At 40.5% G+C, this 24,858-nt stretch overlaps 1 protein-coding gene across 2 annotated transcripts in view; it reads right to left on the bottom strand.

Moving 5' to 3' along the window:
• Positions 1-24,858, bottom strand: part of LOC124138498 (probable tRNA(His) guanylyltransferase) — a 38,186-nt gene that overhangs the window by 10,206 nt on the left and 3,122 nt on the right. The window contains exon 2 of one of the 2 annotated variants that reach the window (XM_046505188.2): positions 5,887-6,640. In XM_046505188.2, the coding sequence (XP_046361144.2) occupies positions 5,887-6,560 (674 nt within the window). In that variant the 5' untranslated portion in view covers positions 6,561-6,640. Of the gene's footprint in view, positions 1-5,462; positions 5,473-5,886; positions 6,641-24,858 lie in introns of those variants that run through there. The other variant, XM_048391761.1, reaches the window with a different exon arrangement.

The raw sequence follows: 24,858 nt of genomic DNA, 5'->3' as shown, positions 1-24,858 counted from the left end.
TCAAACACTGCCTCACTTAATCGGAGATCATATTTCAGTCTTACCGGCAATATTGTCTGACTTTCCTAAACACTTTAACTTTTTCTTGGTAAGAACTCCAATGCTTTATGCGGAATTAAGCCTCCTACCTCTCATATTATTTACCTTGTTTATCTCTATGAATATTAAAAAACTTTGCCGGTTTAAGGTCATGCAAACAAATCTTGAACAATTCCATTTCATGCATATGGTATATAAACTACTCAAAGGAAGTTAAGGATAACCCGATTCTTTCATATTACTATAGTTTAATCTGTCATGGATAATCATTAACTTTAGTTATATGAAAACATTGGTGATCCTTAACTTCTTTTGAGTAGTATTTTTATACAGTCTTGCCATAGTGTTCAAGTATGATCCAGTTGAAGTTAGTAAATATGTCAGTCAAGTATTTTCTTTTCTCTTATTTTACATTGTACATTGTACTCGTAGTTACAGATGATTGGCATTGCCAAAATTAAAGACAGCAGAATATTTGTTTAGGCATGAACTATGTCCTTAGGTTTTTAAAATGTCAGTTAAATGATTCACACATGAATGCATGCTGTTGTATGATTAGTTTGTTTTTCACTACAAATGAATATTATAATACTGAATTCTTATCATTACCATGGCTAACAACATCAAAGATCAAAGTTCTAATTGCTAAATTGCGGCAAACTTTTGTAAATATTCCATGTTTTCAGTTCAAATTGTTTCTATTGACCTAAATGATAACTTAAGTTCATTTTTAATTGTCCACCTACACTATTTTCAATAAATGTGACAAATTATAAAACACAAATATAGCATCAAGCAAACAACATTACATTACTTTGTTTGTTGTTTATGCCGTAGTCAGCAATATTGCAGCAATATTGCAGCTCTATGACAGCGGTCTGTGAATAATCAAATATGGACCAGATAATCCAGTGATTGACATAATGAGCATTGATCCACACAGTTGGGATACGATGACATGCATCAACCAAGTCAGCGAGCCTGACCACCTGATCCCATTATTTGTCTCTTATGACAAGCATTGTTGACATTGACGGCATACTACTACTACTACTACTCCTACTCCTACTCCTACTACTACTACTACTCCTACTACTACTACTCCTACTACTACTACTACTACTACTACTACTACTACTACTACTACTACTACTACTACTACTACTACTACTACTTAAATTTGACAATTTGCTGAATAAGCATTCTCAAATTATCTTTTTCATATTTACAAGACCGCCTCCGTGGTCTAGTGGTAGAACATCCGCCCGGAGAGCGGAAGGTCCGGGGTTCGATCCCCGGCCGCGTCATACCAAAAGACGTTCAAAGATGGTACTTGTTGTTACCCTGTCTGGCGCTCGGCATTAAGGGGCTAACACAAGGACTGATCGGCTCAGTGTCAGTATACTGTGCCTGAGTGGGGTATTCATGTTAAACTGCGGCATGGTATCTCAGTGAGCTAGCACTATAAATTGGCATCAGTCCGGACTAGTACAAGCAGCCACACACACACACACACGTACATGCAAGTCGCTATGTAAGTGCAATAATCTTGGACGCTATTTCCAAATTTGTTTGATAATAATTTGTGAAATTGCAAATTGTTAAATGATCTTATAAGTGTTCCCACAATCACCATAAATACCCCCCACACCCACCCACACACCCACACCCACACACCCACACACACACACACACACACACACTTCCCCCAACCATCACTCTTCTTCCCTCCCCAGCACCTTATGGTAAGACATCTATCAGAAATTCTAGTTGGTATTGTAAGGCGTGGATATGCGTAGTCTATAATCCACACAGCATACACCTGTACACAGGTCATTGATCCCCCTGGCTATATAATCCCAGCAGTCTTTATGTTATGAACTGAAATTTACATGAAGCAATAAACCCTAAGCCGTTATCTGAATGTCAAGCCAATTGTAACCACATGCATACACATCCATGTGTCTCCTATCACCAAGTGTAGAGCATGTTCAGTTCTATGCTGTAGACATGGCAAATCTCTCAGAATGAACTTGTATCTATTAACATGATTAAGAGGTTATCCAAATGCAGCCATTCATCTGTATATTGTATGTATGCGGTATCAAACGTAGACAGGGAGACATCAGTTAACACTACTTTGGTTTCAATAGACTGTACTGGTAACAGCCTTGACATAGTGACAGTTACTCTGTCATACAGACCCTGAAACAAATATATCCAATACAGCCCAGGGAAGTCTATAATAAAGAAAGTCCTTGCTATTATATTTCATAACTATACTTTAACAAGTCTTTTAAAGATATTTAGGAGTAATACACATAAGGAAGATAATTTATGGATGTCAACTTCATCATTATGATAAATATTTAAATGTTGACATACATAAGTTTTCTTCTTTATAATTTAACAATTGGTTTTTTTTGTAAAATAGTTTATTACGGAGACTAGATGTTAATCTAAGTGACAGTGTACAGCTGCTCCAAATGTGAGCTTGGTTAGGGAAGAAAATGGTAACTTAATATACACGATCACACAGGTGATAAACCTACATGAAATAATTGATATCAGCATTGACATGAGAGACACACATGAGTCCATTCTAAACAAGAGAGTTCCTGACTTGTATCTGAGAGGTCAGCTTTAGTACTCCCTGTGGTAGCCATGTTTCCTGATCCTACTCACCCACAGACCTGCACCAAGCCCACTCAGGATCAACTTGCACAGTAAGAAGATTAACCTGTGAATCCCTTGTTCGTGTTTTAGTGTCAAACTAACATCTACCCCAGCCACCCATGTCCCACTCTTTCATCACCCCACCCACTACCCCCTCCCTCATTGTCCCACCCATACATATCACCCCAACTCACACCCATAACTGGTAATATAACAATCTTTGTCTGTACCCAGAACCCAACAATAACCTACCTATGTAACCCAAACCATGCCAATAACCCACACCACTCTACCACACCAATAACCCCACCCACACCACTATACCATGCCAATAGCCCCACCCAGACCACTATCACACACCAATAACTCCACCCACACCACTATACCACACCAATAACCCCACCCACACCACTATACTATGCCAATAACCCCACCCACACCACTATCCCACACCAATAACTCCACCCACACAACTAACCCACACAACTATCCCACACCAATAACTCCACCCACACAATTAACCCACACCACTATCACACACCAATAACCCCACCCACACCACTATACCATACCAATAATCCCCACCCACACCACTATACCACACCAATAACCCCACCCACACCACTATACCATGCCAATAGCCCCACCCAGACCACTATCACACACCAATAACTCCACCCACACCACTATACCACACCAATAACCCCACCCACACCACTATACTATGCCAATAACCCCACCCACACCACTATCCCACACCAATAACTCCACCCACACAACTAACCCACACAACTATCCCACACCAATAACTCCACCCACACAACTAACCCACACCACTAATCACACACCAATAACCCCACCCACACCACTATACCATACCAATAATCCCCACCCACACCACTATACCACACCAATAACCCCACCCACACCACTATACCACACCAATAAACCCCACCCACACCACTATAACCACACCAATAACCCCCACCCACATCACTATACCACACCAATAACCCCATCACTATACCACACCAATAACCCCACCCACACCACTATACCACACCAATAACCCAACCCACACCACTATACCACACCAATAACCCACACCCACACCACTATACCACACCAATAACCCCCACCCACATCACTATACCACACCAATAACCCCACCCACACCACTATACCACACCAATAACCCCACCCACACCACTATACCAGACCAATAAACCCCACCCACACCACTATAACCACACCAATAACCCCCACCCACATCACTATACCACACCAATAACCCAACCCACACCACTATACCACACCAATAACCCACACCCACACCACAATACCACACCAATAACCCCCACCCACATCACTATACCACACCAATAACCCCACCCACACCATTATCCCACACCAATAACTCCACCCACACAACTAACCCACACCACTATCACACACCAATAACCCAACCCACACCACTATACCATACCAATAACCCCACCCACACCACTATACCACACCAATAACCCCACCCACACCATTATACCACACCAATAACCCCACCCACACCACTATACCACACCAATAACCCCACCCACAGCACTATACCACACCAATAACCCCACCCACACCATTATACCACACAAATAACTCCACCCACACAACTAACCCACATAACTATCCCACACCAATAACTCCACCCACACAACTAACCAACACCACTATACCACACCAATAAACCCCACCCACACCACTATAACCACACCAATAACCCCCACCCACATCACTATACCACACCAATAACCCAACCCACACCACTATACCACACCAATAACCCACACCCACACCACAATACCACACCAATAACCCCCACCCACATCACTATACCACACCAATAACCCCCACCCACACCACTATACCACACCAATAACCCCACCTACACCACTACCCCACACCAATAACCACACCTACACCACTACCCCACACCAATAACCACACCCAAACCACTACCCCACAAAAATAACCCCACCCACACCCCTTACTCCACACCAATAACCCAACCCACACCACTACCCCAAACCAATAACCCCGATATCACTAACCCACACCAAATACCCCCCATACCACTATGTGTACCCAACAACAATAACTCCCCCATAACTCTATCCCACACCACTAACCCACACCAAATACCCCCCAATACCACTATGTGTAACCAACTCTTTTCCACACCAATACCCCAATACCACACAACCACCACACTAATAACCCACCCATACATCTATGTGTACCATACACCAATAACACCCCTCCCCCCACCTCAACTCCCCATAACTCTCCCACACCATTAACCCCACCCATACCAAGAACTCCACCCATACCACTACCCCAAACCAATACCCAATACCAATAACACAACCCCACACCCAAAAGTCCACCCAACCACTACCCCACACCAATTACCCAACTCATACCACAGCCCCACAGTAATGCCCCACCCATGCCAATAACCACAGCATTTCCACTACACACCTATAACCATACCCAAACAAATAGCAATTCCCCTGCCCCCTCCTCCCCACACACTAATAACCTCACCCCTATCAATAACTTCATCCTCTATTTATTCCCCACAAGTCCTGACAACGCCACCCCCTCACATCACCCCCCTCACCCACAAGTCCCGTGCCAACTCACCTGTAGAATCCCTTGCATCATCCCCCTTACCCACAACTCCCGTGCCAACTCACCTGTGGAATCCCTTGCATCATCCCCCTTACCCACAACTCCCGTGCCAACTCACCTGTAGAATCCCTCCCATCATCCCCCTCACACATAAGTCCCGTGCCAACTCACCTGTAGAATCCCTCCCATCATCCCCCTCACACACAAGTCCCGTGCCAACTCACCTGTAGAATCCCTCCCATCATCCCCCTCACACACAAGTCCCGTGCCAACTCACCTGTAGAATCCCTCCCATCATCCCCCTCACACACAAGTCCCGTGCCAACTCACCTGTAGAATCCCTCCCATCATCCCCCTCACACACAAGTCCCGTGCCAACTCACCTGTAGAATCCCTCCCATCATCCCCCTCACACACAAGTCCTGTGCCAACTCACCTGTTGAATACCTCCCATCATCCCCCTCACCCACAAGTCCCGTGCCAACTCACCTGTGGAATCCCTTGCCATCTATCCTGATCACAATCCAGCAGTTCTGCAGACACTTGTCCTCCAGCTCAAACTGCTTGACATACTCAAACTTGGATTTGGCCATTACTGCCGATGAGTGGAAACAGCTCCTTGACTTAAAACCTCCACAATATCTGTTCCTTCCAGAACACACAAGAAATGACTGATCTTTATTCAAGAACCTTTGGACAAACTTGAGATTTCTACTTTTAGTTTGTAATTTTCCACCAGTCTGTGAATTCCAACTTTGTCTGTCAATCTCCTCTACACCTACAGGCAAGCCGGTCTGCGTTACGTTTCTTCCATGGAAACAATCCCACTTTCTATAACGTCTCCTGCCTTGTCCACTAAAGCTGAAACAATCTGATAAACAGCAACTCCTGTGAATACAACAATGCAAGTATCCATACAATATATCTAGTTTCTCTGTACAAGAATCAGACCCCAATGTCCATGACGCCTGTAATCCCACGTCTCCGAGTTGTAAAGCTGTTTGCTGACTAGTCCCAATCTCGCCGTCTGCTGCTCTAGTCACAAGCCTGCCGTCTGCTCCGTCCACAAACCTGACGTCTGCTGCACAAGAGAGCTGACACAACTTGTCGGTCTTCCCTGTGTGTCTGATCAACACTGCCCACAGGCCCGGCCGCGGTCTCATGCCCCCATTGTCATGCGATCAAGAAGTGGGTCCACCGGTCACAGTACGATTTAACACTTGTTATCTCAGCTCCTCTATACCTGAAAGAGGGGAAATGAGGAATGTCACACACAACACGGCTTCCACTTGTCTCTGTTTGGGTTATGGCACTTATTCATCTCGAGCTCTCCTGTCAATTGAATTATACCAGTGCTCAAGACAAACAGGCACTCTAAAGATATGATTGGGTGTAATGGCTTTCACAGGTAAATAACATATCTACTCCAATATAACTATTTCTTAATTAGATCAAAATAATCTCATTGAACATGCCTTAACAGTCAAGGAATACCTAAAGTGAGTGAGTTGGGTTTAGCACCGCTTTTAACAGTATTCCAGTTATAACATGGCATGTCACCTTCATGAGGGAGGAAGGTCTCGGAAGTTTACCTATTTAGTGAGAACAAAAAAAATACCTTTCTTTAGCACAGACAAATGTTTTCTCGTGTTTAATGGATAAGAGTAGTGTAAAATAATCTCAATAATAAACTGACAATCTGAAGCCCCGTTTTTAATGAAAATAATCCAAGAGAGCTCGTAGGATAATACAACAAGTATAAGTAGCCATTGACATCACAATCAAATGACATCACTATTCTCTCTGCCACTGAAGCTTACTTTTTGCACTCAAGACACTGGCTATTACTGTTTACAAACTAAAAAGGTTGGAAGAATGAATTTGGATGATAAACAGAATCTCACCCTCATGTCTAGACTAACATTTAGTTTATGAAATCTTATATTACACAATATCCTTCTCGACTGTAAAAATAAAAAATAATTTTCCCTATGCTGTTGGAATAGAGCTCGCAAGAGCTGGCTAGACTTGCTTTTTTTATACGTTTCTAGATTGTTTTGTTTTTCCATAAAATAAACTTATTCCACAGTCATGGTGCAGGACAACCTCATGTCTTTTAATATCAAATATATCAACACTTGTTGCCGAGGGTTTGAAAGTTTTATCTCCAGTTGCCATATTTGATATCAAAAGTCTGGCAAGATTCTTCACTACGGTTTGATTGAAGAGGCAGACGCTCAATTACACATTTTATATCCCTTGTCTGTTCTCGATTTATATGGTCTCTTTAAATGTGCCTTGATAATAAAATTCCTTTTTATAGATTCTATCTATTGTATCTTCTCAAATATCTATGCTATAGTTAACAGCATGGCACAATGAAAAAAAATGACAACATAAATATCGTCTCAATAGCAGCACTTGTTGAACTGATTGGTCCAGATTCATGTGATTGAACGTTGCCCAATGCCATGGTCAGCAAATTATCTAGCCATATCATCAGAGCCACATGTCTTAGACAGGCCAACCTATGGTTTCACCTTCAGAATCCTTAGAATGGGATATCTATCGCTGTTGGGCTCGTTGACAGAACAGGTACTACAGAAATGAACCCTAGGTACCATTAGGTATACAGGGACTTGGAACAGTCTACATATATGTAATGCTTTTGTATTTCTATTGGTTATAGCCTCTGTTCATCTGAAGAGAATCTGTACCTTGAAGCATCATTAACGATGTATACTTTCTAGTGCCTAACTGACACTTTCCACAATACTCTCCCCAGGGAGCTGAGAACGCAATTTGAATACACAGAGATTTGTTGACCAGGGTATATAATGTCAAGGCTTGGAGCATGACCTAGCCCTATGAAAGGGAGTCTTGCGCTTTATAAACAGTCTATTAAAATTATTTATTATTTTTACATCGGCTCAAGAACTGTCACCACAGACAGTTAGCCTATTGTCCCTCTAAGAGAGCTGTCATTCACAGAGGTCATCCAGTGCTGCGATCATGTAGGCCTACCGATCACTCCCTCGTAACCTGGCAATGATAGACTCCCCACGTGCTACTGCATGAGCACACCATTGTCACACAACTAATTAATTCAGACCTTTCCTAGAAGTATATTCAGGTTTACTCTCTTCCAAGAAACATCATAAAAAGTGGACACAGATTTTGCTCAACAAATCCTCATTTATACTGAGCTGGACAGCAAAACAGGACACATCTCAACAAGGATATTAAGATTATTATGACTTATCAACCACTTGACAGACACACCAGCCAATCAGAATCAGTTGCTGAGCTGTGTACCGCTATCAAGGAGGCAGATTTATAAACCATGACCATTCTAGGTCCATGCTATTTTAGTGTGTGTTTGTTTGTTGTTTAGCACCAGAAATGGGCTTCACACATTGTACCAATGTGGGGAATCTAACCCGGGTCTTTGGTGTGACGAGCAAATGCTTTAACCACTAGGCTACCCCACTTTCCTATAACCAAGATAAAAACACCTGAACCATACCCAGACGTCACATGAACATGCTGTAATGACTTCTCCAAACACTCTAACATCCACTTGGCAATCACAAGTCTCATAAAGTCTCCATAAACACCCATGAACCGCACCTTATCTGACCAACATTTAAACTCAAGTGCCTCGCACACAATTCCTAATGCAATAGAATGACCCCATACAACTGTCTGTTAGATCTATCCCTGCTGCAATGCCATTAAACATACAGAAAAAATATCACTGCTCACATGACTTCCTACATTCTGCATGAACTAAGACCAATTGTTAATATTTGAGTCACACCTTTATAAGACATAAAACAAGTCAGCTGACACATAAACATGATATATTTGTATGAACATATATTCCAATTTAAATTCTAGTTTTTATAACAGTGGACCCCTGCCAACTATCAGTGACAAGAGAGGGTTCAAACTTCAAAAACAGGTGCAGGATTTTGGAATACGTTACTTACTGAGAGCCAATCAAACTGCCTGTTTCACATGTCAGTATCTTCCCAAGGCAAGTGAATTAACTGACTCTAAAAGTCCAGTTTCCATCGCTGCCAAATTACACTGGAATTTCTGGGCTCGATAGTCCCTTCTGTCCTACTGACCAATCAGATTCCACCTCTGATATCACTTGCATTTCGCTTCAAACAAAATGGCGGCACCCAGTCAAGATGATCTGATATATGATCAAAATCTATATTGTAATATAACGGGTATTACCTCAAAGGGTATCCGATCTCACAAGAGAACCTTGATTAAAAACATGTAAAGATTTTGAAAATATCTGTTGATACCCATCCTTTGCAAATCCTACAGTCAACCGAAATCTGCAAGTTGAAATCCATGTTGTTAACGAACCAGATGTCAATTTTGTTACATGATTTTGATTGGACTATGCATAGACTTGTTAGTCAAGCCACTCCATAGTTCCGGTAAGGTTGGAACATGGACGTTTTCAGTCAGTTACCTCCCTTGCCTCGGTTAACTGCACGTCAGGTACTGCACTAGAAACTTTGCTTTACTGCGATACTCATTCCCTGTGTCCAAAGCTGCTCCATACATGTACTATATAGGGTAATGAAAGTGCTACAAATTGGGGCTTGGTATTACAGCCTCAGAAATTTGTGTTTTAGAGACAAGTTAAGAGGACTAGTTGAAACCTTATTTCACTAGTCCTCAGAGTTCGTAGCTTGTCCTGTTTGTACAAGACAAAATGTTTACTATGTTTACATTGTCAGTTTTATTCAGTTCCAGTTTGTAGCAAAACTAAGCTTTGAGAACTGCCTCAGAATTATAGTCCTCAAATGCTACTAGTCCATGAGGACTACTTGTCCTCAGAACAATTTCGTTGTCTCGGCCTAGGGTGAACTTCAAAGGCTGGTGATTACAGTGCTCACTTTCTATGTGAGCGAGTGAATATTGTTTTTTCGCCGCTTTTAGCAATATTCCAGCAATATCACGTCAGGGGACACCAGAAATGGGCTTCATACATTGTACCCATGTGGGGAGTGAGTAAGTTGGGATTAATGCCGCTTTTAATAGTATTCCCGTTATATCACGGCGTGGCAGCTTAATGTGGGAGGAAAGCCCGAAGTGATGCTGGTCTCAGATGTTTACCACTTCGGTGAAACCCACAAGCATGGGTATGGTGCTGACAAATCTAGAAACATAATCGGGGAGAACCGGGATTCGAACCCACAATCATAGATTTCTGGCGTGCCCAAGTGACACAACTCTGCACAGCGAATCGCAGCACCTTAGATGACTGGGCCACCTGTGCCCCCATCCATGTAGGGACCTGAACCCGGGTCATCGGCATGATGAGTGAACAATTTAACCACTAGGCCATCCACGGCCCCACTGGTTTGTATGAACAGTTTCAGTGGCTGCAAAATAGATATTGTGTACCCAGTTTTGTTGGACCTCATGAGAAGTCATGGCTGCCGGGACTCTATATAAATCATTATGCAGCTGGAGAGTATTGTTTCGTCGTTCACAGAATATCTGGAGACAGAAGTATTACAGAACTGGTTAAGTAAGATTCCACACGAAAGCATCTTCACATCAACAACAATCATTGATTAACCACATCTGTTCATGTCTGTGTTGCCATGACAACACATTACAGGGTTACAATAATTAGACTTTTATGGTGGTGATTATCTGAGGTAAATATATTGACAATTTGTACTTTAGAATATCGTCAATAAGTATGCACTCTCCAGGTCCTCGTCCATTATTCAATTGACCTCATCAATATGCAATAATTTGGACGGTTATTATTTAAGAATTGACATTAATTTTTTGTGGCAGGTCATTGGTAGTCTGAACCTTCATGTTTGTTTGTTAGTTTGTTTGTTTGTTTGTTTGTTTAATGCCGCACTCAGCAATATTCCAGCTACATGACGACAGTCATAATCGAGTCTGGGCCAGACAATCTAGTAATTAACATCATGAGCATCGATCCACGCAATTGGGAAATGATGACATGCATCAACCAAGTAAGTGAGCCCAACCACATGATCTCATTAGTTGCTGGAAATATCTGTCGACGCCCAGTTGGCGGTACACATGATTAGCAAATCCTGCAGTCGACTTAAATCTGCACATTGAAATCCAAGTTGTTTGCAAACAAGATGTCTAGTTCATTACACGATTTTGATTGGAGTATGCATAGACTCATTGGTCCAACCATAATGTAACTCCGGAATTCCATCCTAGTTCAGCAAGGCTGGAAACTGGATTTTTTTAGCCAGTTAACACCCTTGCCTCGGGAAGATGAGTCACAGTATACTACTGTAGACTTTATATGAGGTATATACCTATTGGACAAAAAAAAAGCAATATTGACTGAGGCTGATATTGCTTATAGAAACAGGCATTTTATGTCATCTAGTCTTTATATTTGTTTGATTATATAATTAAGAACCAAAAGCAGATTCAACACATCAAACTAAGTTGGGAATGATGTTACAATAAGGGAGGGGGGAGGGAGGTTCCTAACAAACTGACACAACTGATTGGCTTAGACTTAGGGAACACCATTTCAGTCAATGCCATAAATCATCAGGCCAGACTGGGTTGGTGATGATTTGAACATAATTTCAATGATGTCACAGACTGGTTACAGTGGAAGGCAGCCCCAAGTGATGCAGGTTGTTGGCATTTTACACTTCGGTGGAGTCCATGAGCTGCTGAAAGCCCAAGGTGTGAAATCCACATGCATCTGTGTCTTGAATTCATCATCTGATCCAAGCTCCTTCCCAGCATGTGACACCTTCATTACACTTTCGGTAACATGGCTGCCACCAGTGTGGGCGCAGCCATTACAAGAATCTTGAAATTTGTCTTCAAACCCCAAATGTAGTCACCTTCATATTTTTGTTTATGTCTTTGGAATGCCAAAATGGTGAATTTTGAAAAGGTTTACCACTTACCAGATTTCCGAGATAAATTCCTCCTTACATACCGTATTCGACCCAATAAGCGCTCAGGGCGCTTAAAATAAAGACAGAAGGGGTGGGCGCTTATTGGGACCAATTCAGAGTCAAATTGGCGTAAATTCATCAATAAGCCTTACCATATTTTCTTGAGAATAGTGCGCCCTTTTTTTCCAAAAAACACAGCTGTGTAAAAGGGGGTGCGCATTATACACGAATTAATGAGTTTTTAATGAGCATGTAACACCGGAAATACCATGTCAACAAATCCATACTGAAGTTCACTGTCTGGCTATAAAAAATGTTCTTTGTATATCTGGACTTATGTTTGTAACTTATTTCATTAATTTTATTCAAAATTCTTTGTAATATTGTTTTAATTAATTTCGGCGAAATCATGTGTTAAGCGATCGGAAGATCGCACAACTCACCCTTATTAACAGCAACCACGGTCAGATTACCGCTATTGATGTCTTGAAACAAACTTTAGTTGACAGAGAATGGATATATATATCATAAATGCCATACTTTGTTTTTGTCATATTTGTTTTTGTTGGACGATTCTAGGTCAACACGTAATTCTCGCGATCACGCGATCACGCGATCACGTGCACGGGAGCCTTGACCGTGACTGGTCAGACTGGTTCCATGTAAAACATAATACCCGGCAATAGCGATCAGCTGCTTCGCTTAGGGTTATTATTATTTTAAATATGTTTAGTAAAAGCTGCATCTAAATTAACAAGATATTGGAATATATTATTCCTGATAAAAAAATAGTTTCAGATACAACTTTTGCCGATCCTTGCATTTAAAATCCTGTAAAGTTATATCATAGGGTGTGCCTTGACCGAATCACCGGTAGATTCCAAGAAAACGTGTGTACAGCTGATTGCTGTGTCCGGCTTAGTTTACGAGAAAATACACAAGGTAATCTTAATCAATGGATAAAAAACAATGCCTAGCTGAACAAAAAATACAATTTAAATGGTAAATCAACATGTCAGGTGATTTTTTATCTTAAATTTAGAATTTGTACTGACGAAGTTTCTCATCACCTGTTCGTTTGCCGGACTTCGCTAAAGGGGTACAGTGTAATTTGTTTCTGTGCATAATATGCAAAGTCACAAATATCTAAAATAAACAGAATACAGTCATGCCCCGCTTATACGGACTTCAAATATCCGGAAACCTCGGTTCCCGGACGATTTTCATTTAAAACGAAATAATTACTAGATCTACTGGGGGGGGGGCGCTTATTGGGGGAGGGGCATAATTGGGTCAAATAGGGTATGTACTATACCAATTACATGATAGTTGTAATGAAACAAAAATTCAAATTGACAAAGAAAATAATTAAGCTGGGGTAGGAGTATTCGGCGTCATGGCAGTCATCCCTTGTTTGCAAACATAATGGTCAGTCAGCTGCGAGTTCAACTCCAAGCATGGTTGTGGCCCCCTATCACAGTTGTGAGCTTTGACTGGTGGCAGCGATAGTACAGAGAGCTCCTCACAGCCAAAGCCCCTTCACGGAGTAATATTCCAGCAATATGAACTATCACATGACAATCCAGTGATTGATATTATGAGCATCGCAATTGGGATACGATGACACGCATCAACCAAGACAGCAAGCCTGACCACACGATCCCGCTAGTTTGTTTGGTTTTTGTTTAACGCCGCACTCGGCAATGTTCCAGCTATATGTCGGCAGTCTGTAAATTATTGAGTCTGGACCAGACAATACAGTGATTGATATCATGAGCATCGATTCACGCAATTGGGATACGATGACATGCATCAACCAAGTCAGCGAGCCTGACCACCCGACCCCATTAGTCGCTCCTTACGACAAGCAAAGTCGCCTTTTACAGCAAGCATGGGTTGCTGAAGACCTCTTCTGACCCCTATCTTCACCTGTTCTTAGTTCCATGAGCTGCTGATAGCCCCATTGACCAATTGAACTAAGACCATATAACTGCTGGAAGTAACATAGAATCTAACCAGCGGAAATAATTGAGATTACCAAAAAATGGCAACAGTCAACTACACAGCAATAACAGGCCAAAGAAGAATGTCACGTGCGAGTTCCCACCTAAACCTTGGTTATCAACAATTTTATTGAGACTGAGATGTTTTACTGACATGTTTTATCCATAACAGCAAGCCAATAACATAATTACCTAAAAGGCATTGCCATTTAATGTGTAATATAATAATTTGTAGAAGTATATATGCTGCCAGATTGACAAAATTGTCGTTTTCAAGAAAACATACATAGGTGTTAGTAGGCAAGTTGTTGTGATCGCTGTCTTTGACTTCTCATTCTCGTGTACATCCAAATATTCCACCATTACACCAATCGACCCCCCTCCCTCTGGGTTGACAACAGAGACAGCTATAGATGAGCTGATCCATCTTCCACCCCAATGGTATTACCAAGATCAATACCACTGACACCCGGGTTTATCTCGCTCAATAACTCCCAATACAGATACATTACAAGCCTTCTGTCATGAGTGATTACTGTTTGATCATATCACAGCAGACATTAGTTGAATGTTGTTTTTGTACGGCGGACATTATTGAAGACTTGATTGTCCTAATGTTTGTGTTACCACGATGGCAAAGAGGTAGTTCTTCTAAAATCGTGACACTAGTATTTCCCCCATCCCCTACAATACTTTGGTTTTAGGTGAGGTGAGGTGAAATGGGGTTTAACGTCGCGTCCAAGATTATTGCACTTATATAGCGACGTGCATGTACGTGTGTGTGTTTGTGTGGCTGCTTGTACTTGTCCGGACTGATGCCGATTTATAGTGCTAGCTCACCGAGATACCATGCCGCAGTTTAACATGATTACCCCACTCAGACACAGTATACTGACTCCGAGCTGACCAGTCCTTGCTTTAGCCCCTTAATGCCGAGCGCCACGGTAACAACAAGTCCCATCTTTTAACGTCTTTTGGTATAACGCAGCCGGGGATCAAACCCCGGACCTTCCACTCTACCACTAGACAACAGAGGCAGTTCCTGATAGGTTAGACACAAAGCTCTGTTTTACAAACCATAACGCTAAAGTGAATGAGTGAGTGAGTTTAAGCTACTTTCAGCAATATTCGTCAGAGTTGTTCACTCAGACACAGTATACTGACTCCGAGCCGACCAGTCCTTGTTTTAGCCCCTTAATGCCAAACGCCAGACAGGGTAACAACAAGTACCATCTTTTAACATCTTTTGGTATGACATGGTCGGGGATCGAACCCCGGACCTTCCGCTCTCCAGGCGGACGCTCTACCACTAGATTTTGGTTTTAGGTAATGTGTTAAATATTGATGGGCATGTAAAACAAAGACACTTTATATTTGAAATAAACATGTATGACTTAAAAAGTTCAGTGTGAAATGAAGGGTCAGTCTAGTTACCAGAATCAATCTTGGTTGACTTGTGTAGTGTAAAGTGATTACGTATGGTGGGCAACATCACGAAATATCTACGAAAAATTACAAATAAAAACAAATTTTGAAAATTAAAATGGTAAGCATATCAAAACCTGGAATAAGTTTTAATAGTTATCATAACAGCAGGTTCTCCACAAGAATTCACTTGTAGAGAAATACCTGTTCAGAACATTGTAAATTTACAAGAAATAGTATCAACTACCATGAAAGGTGATCATGGTGATGACAACAAAATACCACCTCCTTTCCAAACTAAGAATGTGAAAATAATACAGACAAAAATATCTTTTGATTGATTCTATGAAGAAAGACATTGAAAGAAGACTATAAAAACAGTAGTTTCTGAACAATCCTGTCATTATTTGAATAGGCTTAAAGATTTGGTGTTCTTATCTTACTTCGGCACACAAAATCTATGTAATGGTTTTCAGACTAGTTCAGAAGGAATCCTGTCCACTTGATTAATACAAATAGATCCCAGTCTAGTCACAACTAGTTACATGTCTACAAGGGTACTGCAGCTGGGCTACCATGTATAAACTGTCCGCACTTCTGATCAGTGTGTCAACATGGTAAAATAGTCTTAAAAAATAACTAGCCCTGAAAGTTACTACCCAATTTTTTAAAATTCCACTGGCTTAAATATGCGACATTTTATTGTCAAGGGTATTCAAAATTTGTAAAGCCTGTGATTGATTAAACTTGTCGTGCTTGAGACATTTCAGAATCTTTAGCTCAACTGAATTTATGCTAGCTTGGGCTAGCAGCCAGACGGCTATTTCACGCACTGATTCTGTGTACTATAATAACAGCAGGGTTTTACACGATGCACAAATGTGCATCCAGTACGCACAAATGTTGAGATTTGACACAGAAAAAGAATATACCACACCCCGAGGGATATACAATAAAATTCATTGTACCTACAGTGCATCAAGAGCAGTTGTGGGAGTCTGTCATTTCATCCATCAATCAATACCACTGTCCACAATATCATTGATTCATTCCAGGCTCTAGACTTAAGTAATTATCTAAATGTACAGTACACTACACCATTTCATTACTTTACAGGACCCTCATATTGCCTGCAAGGACCCTTAAAATAAGTTATTGGTGGTCTCCTGGACCTCCACTTTTGTAAGTCAAGGTAAAACCCTGTTACAGTCTCAGCACCACACAAACAAAATGTCTTTGTATAACCATTGTGTATATATATATTATATTCCTGACATTTTCAACAGAAATGAAGGTGACAGTCTCCACCACATAACCAACTGGCAATCATATAAGACTGACTGACAGAATCACCTGATCGGGAGAGCATGATCCATATCTAATCCTAAGATTATCTGTGGATTAGCACAGTAATCTCTACTGTTTGTGTTTCCATACAACCAGTCTTCTGTGATAGGTAAGCCATGTGAGCCTGACAGAAGAGACATCGGGGCAGGAATCCCAGTCAACAAAAATACCCACCTACGGATGACCAATGGCCTGCTAGGTTAGGTGAGGTGAGTCGAAATGGGGTTTAACGTCGCGTCCAAGTTTATTGCACTTATATAGCGACGTGCATGTACGTGTGTGTGTTTGTGTGGCTGCTTGTACTTGTCCGGACTGATGCCGATTTTATGTGCTTGCCCACTGAGATACCATGCCGCAGTTTAACATGATTACCCCACTCAGACACAGTATACTGACTCCGAGCTGACCAGTCCTTGCTTTAGCCCCTTAATGCCGAGCGCCACGGTAACAACAAGTCCCATCTTTTAACGTCTTTTGGTATAACGCAGCCGGGGATCAAACCCCGGACCTTCCACTCTACCACTAGACAACAGAGGCGGTCCCTGATAGGTTAGACACAAAGCTCTGTTTTACAAACCATAACGCTAAAGTGAATGAGTGAGTGAGTTTAAGCTACTTTCAGCAATATTCGTCAGAGTTGTTCAACAATCACTTAGGAAATAATGACCAGGATGTCAGTCATATCACAGTGTGATAGTATAACATGGCAGAAAAGCCAAAAAGTCAACTAGTGCAAGATAGCTCATATACTCGAGTGAAACAGACCCAGGATTGTAATCAGTGTGAATCAGAGATACGAACCAACTATCAGCTGATCTTGGCACACCTGTCTGTTAATTTGTTGTCTAACGCCTCACTCTGCAATATTCCAGCTATACAAAGGCGGGCTGTAAATAATGGAGTCTGGACCAGACAATCCAGTGATTGACATCATGAGCATTGATCCACTCAACTGGGATATGATGACATGCATCAACCCTGTCAGCAAGCCTCACCGCCTGATCCTGTTAGTCGCTTCTTACGACAAGCATAGTCGCCATTTACGGCAAGCATGGGATGTTGAAGACCTATTCTACCCCGGATCTTCACGGGTTTTGGCACACCTGCAGGACACAACTTATTTACTTATGTTGCATATATGTTAGAAGGACACCCAGACACCCAGTCACCAACACCAGCTGGAATCAAGACTTGGTGAACTGACTACAAATTGCACATTTATGTACTGACATGGAGACTCATTTACTTGGGTTGATGTCAACAAGTGACCTTTCTTCTTAATGTGAACAGTGTCTGAAATAAAACCTGCCCACCTGCCCGTAGCTGCACGACATTTTCCTCTATCTGCCCAACTGTCTGCGGAAGATTTTAAGACTACTTATGTATTCAGTTTTATTATAACTCCTCGTAGATTCTCAAGTAATTGTTTGAATTATTTCAACTGAATCAAGACATGATTTGTCTCTTAGATTTTGTGATTTTTCAATATTCATAATGCCTGAATTCGCCAGGTAACTCTGAAGATGGGCAGGCAACACTTATGGGTCACCTGCCTGACTGTCTTGCTGGGTTTTAAAATTATTTAGAACACTGAATGTGAATCTTCCTTTAAAAAGAGGATTCGGTTAATAAAGTCCTTATAATAATTAGTATGATTAACTCAAAAATATATTGTATGGGAAACACAACATATTAGAAATCAGGGTGTAGCTAAGGGAGATTTAAACGTAAGCAAACATGTTGGAGTACATTTGTGTCTCATGCACTTATAACACTTACCAAACACAGACCAAATACTAACAGTCCCGTACAATATATCTAAAACAGAGAAATCACAAAGACATCCCTACCACGCTCTGTACATGTAGACAGTTTGATCAAACCCTGATATCCACCATATACGTTAATTCAACAAGCAAACAACAATATAGAACCAACTCAAAATGAGGTGGAGTCAGGGACCATCTTCAAATTCTATAGTATTAATGTATGGACACCAACAGTTACTCACTTTCAAATTTTGAACCCTCTACGGAAATTATCATGTCAGGTCAGTATTTGGCTCTAAGTCTGCAGCAATGGTAAGTGAATATTCCCTAAATGGAACTTAACATCTCCAATTACAAGAAACACAAGTAATGTAAAAGAACAGACTATGCCTTTCAGAAAGTGGTCAAAGGTAACATGTTATATGTGGGATTACACTTTCTTATTATCCCGTCCGGTTCCGTCCGCGTGTGCGTGTGTGCGTCCCGAAATCATTTCCGGAGCATAACTCAGAAACCGTTAAATATTTCTCTACGAAACTTTGCATGTCTATCAGACTCATGCTGAACTGGTGCCTTTTGCTATTTAAGAATTTTATAAATTTTTATTTATTACGTTTCCATGGCAACAAGTTGGACTTAGGTTCTATAAGGGTGGTGTTCGTTTCCGGAGCGTTACTCAAAAACCATTCAATACTTTCTTACAAAACTTTGCATGTCTACTAGGCACATACTGAACTGGTGCCTTTTGCTATTTAGAAATTTTATAAATTTTTATTTTTTACGTTTCCATTGCAACAAGTTGGACTTAGGTTCTATAAGGGTGCTGTTCGTTTCCGGAGCGTAACTCAAAAACCGTTAAATAATTTCTTACAAAACTTTGCATGTTTACTAGGCACATACTGAACTGGTGCCTTATGCTATTTAGGAATTTTATAAATTTTTATTTTTTACGTTTCCATTGCAACAAGTTGGACTTAGGTTCTATAGGGTAGAGTTTGTTTCCGGAGCATAACTCAAAAACCGTTAAATAATTTCTTACAAAAACTGTGCATGTTTACCAGACACATACTGGACTGGTGCCTCTTGCTATTTAGGAATTTTAGAAATTTTTATTTTTCACGTTTCCATGGCAATAAGTTGGACTTAGGTTCTACAGTTCTCCAGAGCGTAACTCAAAAAACGTTTAATTTTTTTCTTACAAAACTTTGCATGTCTACCAGGCACAAACTGAACTGGTGCCTTTTGATATATAGCACTTTTAGAATTTTTTATTGTTTATGTTTCCATGACACCAAGTTGGATTTAAGTTTTAATATAGGATTGGTTTACTTAAGTAGTATAACAAATAAACTGTTAAATATTTCCTTGCCAAACATTGCATGTCTATATATAAAGCGCATACTGAACTAGTGTCATTTGATATTAAGGAGTTTTAGAAATGTTTATTTTAGAATTTCCATTGCAGCTATTTTGACACGGGCTAAGAGAAATGTTGGGTCAGTTACCTGGTTTGGGACCATAACGTGTTAAAATGGGCGGGGGATATAGATGACTTTGTCAACTATACGCTTGTTTGAGGCTTCCACAAAATGAAGTCTGACAACTAGTTGTCTAGATCACATACTTTGTGCACCCCCAATTCTAAGGTTTACAAAGGTCACCTTCATTCTATTGATAAGAGGTCCAATAAAGAGGAAATTACTTTACATTTCATTGAAGGTAAGAAAATAAGAACTTCGAATTTGAATAAAAAACAGTAAGTTTTTTTCAAAAAGGTGTTGGCAACAGGCAGTTTTAAAATCCTATGTATAAATCGCTGGCACTCCAGGGGAAAGAAATAGGGTCCGTGCTAGTTCAAACAATGACCTCACACCTCTGTGCTTCCCAGCAAGTGTCTAATTGAGTCTATGATTACACAGGCATGATGAGAATAATGGCAGAGTGAAGCCTGCATGACACACTGCATATCAAAGAGTGCAGGTGACGACTTAAGTGGAACTGGTTGACATTCGCACTTGAAATATGATCCCATCGCACCGATGCATTTGCCTATCAGCTCATTAACATACAAGTTTGTGAAAACATGGTAAACAACTCAAAACATATCATACAATTTGTACACAAAGACTTAATCTATATGCACTTAACACTAGTTCTAACTTGTATTCTCTCTTAGATATGTGTCGTGTAGAATGGATCACTACACATGTTTAAATGTGTAAAATTCTGTTGATCGCACAGCATTATCATGATTAATATGATTATTCACTTTGGCACTAAAGTGTATTTGAACAATGTGACTGGCTTAAGGACTTCACCTTCACCTTCAAACATTGTATCATAAAATTTCTCTTCAAAAGACTACATTGGGAATTGGTCTAAAACACTACTCAACATTTGCTAAGGACAACACCTTTGACTAAAGATGGCTACTAGACAGTAGTTTGTCGATGGAAAACAAAGATGCTAATAATGACATCAGGCACCTAATGGTATAGTTTCATGGATAAGGCTAAAAAAAATAATAGTCGGTGGTGCCTGAGAACCAAGACTTATTCTTTTAGCCTAATTTCACAGTTGATAACAGTAACAATTCATCGTTATGATACCACTACAACTTGGAACTGTATCTTGCCACCTAAAGTTCTGGTACTTAGCAAAACATGTTGAGTAGTAATACCGGTAAGCATAAGACAGAGGCAAAGGCTAAACTAAGAAATAATATTTTGAACAATCAGTCTTAGAAGCTATTCTTTTAAGATTCGTCCAGAGGACTTGTGTAAACCTTATTTCACTAGTTCTCAGAGCTTGTAGCTAGTCCTGCTTGAACAAGACAAAATGTTTACTATGTTTACATTTTCTGTCAGTTTTACTCAGTTCCAGTTTGTAGCAAAATTAAAGCATTGAGGACTGGTTCAGAAAATGATACTTTATAGCCCTCACAGTATTGAATCTACAGACTAGAGTTTACAAAAGTTAAGATGAGGGTAATGACACAGGCCCCTCGAGTTTCATGATTAATTTCGAATAAAGAACTATCCAGTGGTGATGACTGTAGTATCAACATAGTCATCATAGTACTCATGGACTGATGACGTCACGAAAAGAGTGATGATGTCATGATGATGTCATGATCAAAATGGTCTCTAGAAAAGAACATGGCTGCCTCATGTAACTCATGAAATAAACCTAATCAGAAACCATTCGGCCTCCATCCTAGATATTACAATGACTTCACAGCATATCAACTCATGAGGAAAGGTCAAAGTGACACAGGTGAAATATGTTTACCACTTTGGTGAAATCAAAGAGCATCGGCATGGAGCTGCCACACCATGCAAGAACCATAATCAGAGTGATGATGGGATTTGAGTGAGTGAGTGAGTTGGGTTTAACGCCGCTTTTAACAGTATTCCAGTTATATCACAGCGTGACAGCTTAATGTGGGAGGAAAGCCCGAAGTGATGCAGGTCTCAGACGTTTTACCACTTCGGTGAAACCCACGAGCACGGGTATGGTGCTGACAAACCTAGAAACATAATCGGGGCGAACCGGGATTCGAACCCACAATCATAAGTTTCTGGCGTGCCCAAGGGAAGCAACTCTGCACAGCGAATCGCGGCGCCTTAGATGACTGGGCCACCTGTGCCCCCTGATGGGATTTGAACCAATAACCAGCAGATCCAGGCATGACAAACTTGTACAATGCCCCACACAACTTACCCCATCTATTATCATTTTAATTCCTTGATTAACAAATATGTGCAGATCCATCTCTTTTTTTTCTCTCTATCAAGACCAAATAATGTCAGTAATCAAAACAACTCAAAGCAGGTTAATGTGTAGATGTCATCCTCTGCCATGTCAATAAAAAAATATTACTTTTAGTTCAAAATATACACTTTTTGTGTATATTTTGGGGGTATCATTTCATTCCATTTTGCGTGGAAGAACCTGATGAGTATGTTTGTCAGTAGGTCAAAATAAGGATGAATGTCCTGCAGACTGTGGCAACTGAGGATCGCAACTCCAAACAACAAGTGGAGGCTACAACGACCAGGCCACGTTAACACATATACCCACACACACTGACTTCACCCTGTTCATGTCATGTTTCATTAAACATGTTAAAGCAGAAATAACATAGCATGGTGCATTCTACTTAAAGTTGGTAAAACAATCCAAGGCCATATCAAGCCTGTGGTATTTCCAGTGTAATCATCCTTGGCCTGTGTAACATAAGTGTAGTCACTGAAGGTCTGAAGCAGGTAAAAATACCTAATGAGAAAATTTCAAAGAGAGACCATAGAGCAAAACACGCACTGAAACTCACCTTAATTAACTGACATAACACTTGAATGTTAAATTTTCCCACCTTGATTTGGTCTGTGATGTTTCGTTCTATTTCTACTTTCGCATCCTTTTTTTATAATCTGATAACACCAGTCCAATTTGAGACTGATCTACACCACATGTATTTGGAAAAAAAATAAGGAAGTAAAATAAAGTGCTGTGCTTCATTATATTTATTATCATATTGTTTGAATTTGGGTTGCATCTTTTATACAAAGTACCAAATCCTGCAGTAGATCCACATGAAGCTGAAGTCTTGGTTCACTACACTTTGACTGAGTGTCTGTATTATTTTATGAGTGCATCTTTCAGTCTTTGATCCCTTTAACAAACACTACAGATTGCTATGACAGTTATTTTGACTTATTTGAATACATCCTATCTCTTCATGATGTTCTTTTGATCTTTTCAGTGTTTTGGAATAATTAGAAAAATTGTCAGAGGCACAGTGATTAGAAGAAATCATTAGCTGAGTGTCAATATCGTAAATATCATATCAGAAATAATAAGATATGAGGTGAGGTGAAATTAGGTTTATCATCGCGTCTAAGATTATTGCACTTATATAGCGACGTGCATGCACGTGTGTGTGGCTGCTTGACCTAGTCCGGACTGATGCCGATTTATAGTGCTAGCTCACTGAGATACCATGCCGCAGTTTAACATGAATACCCTACTCAGACACAGTATACGGACTCCCAGCCGACCAGTCCTTGTTTCAGCCCCTTAATGCTGAGCGCCAGACAGGGTAACAACAAGTACCATCTTTTAACATCTTTTGGTATGACGCGGCCGGGGATCGAACCCCGGACCTTCCGCTCTCCGGGCGGACGCTCTACCACTAGACCACGGAGGCGGTCGTTATGACTATGAACCCTTGAATAGTAGTGTTGAGTATGTGATACAATAAAGACCTCACAAATCGACAGAATGTGTTTCTTTATGAGGAACATGGCATAATTTATGTCATAAACAATGTGGAAGAAACGGATATGTCTTAAAGTGCTGTCTACTTTCAGCTATTCCCATTTACTTTGCCAACTGCTACAACTCAATACAATACACAAAGACTTAATCTATATGCACTTAACACTAGTTCTAACTTGTATTCTCTCTTAGATATGTGTCGTGTAGAATGGATCACTACACATGTTTAAATGTGTAAAATTCTGTTGATCGCACAGCATTATCATGATTAATATGATTATTCACTTTGGCACTAAAGTGTATTTGAACAATGTGACTGGCTTAAGGACTTCACCTTCACCTTCAAACATTGTATCATAAAATTTCTCTTCAAAAGACTACATTGGGAATTGGTCTAAAACACTACTCAACATTTGCTAAGGACAACACCTTTGACTAAAGATGGCTACTAGACAGTAGTTTGTCGATGGAAAACAAAGATGCTAATAATGACATCAGGCACCTAATGGTATAGTTTCATGGATAAGGCTAAAAAAAATAATAGTCGGTGGTGCCTGAGAACCAAGACTTATTCTTTTAGCCTAATTTCACAGTTGATAACAGTAACAATTCATCGTTATGATACCACTACAACTTGGAACTGTATCTTGCCACCTAAAGTTCTGGTACTTAGCAAAACAT

The sequence above is a fragment of the Haliotis rufescens genome, unplaced genomic scaffold, assembly GCF_023055435.1.
Source record: "Haliotis rufescens isolate VD_foot unplaced genomic scaffold, xgHalRufe1.0.p SCAF_97, whole genome shotgun sequence".
NCBI lineage: Eukaryota > Metazoa > Mollusca > Gastropoda > Lepetellida > Haliotidae > Haliotis > Haliotis rufescens.
This window is presented reverse-complemented; position numbering and strand designations above follow the sequence as displayed.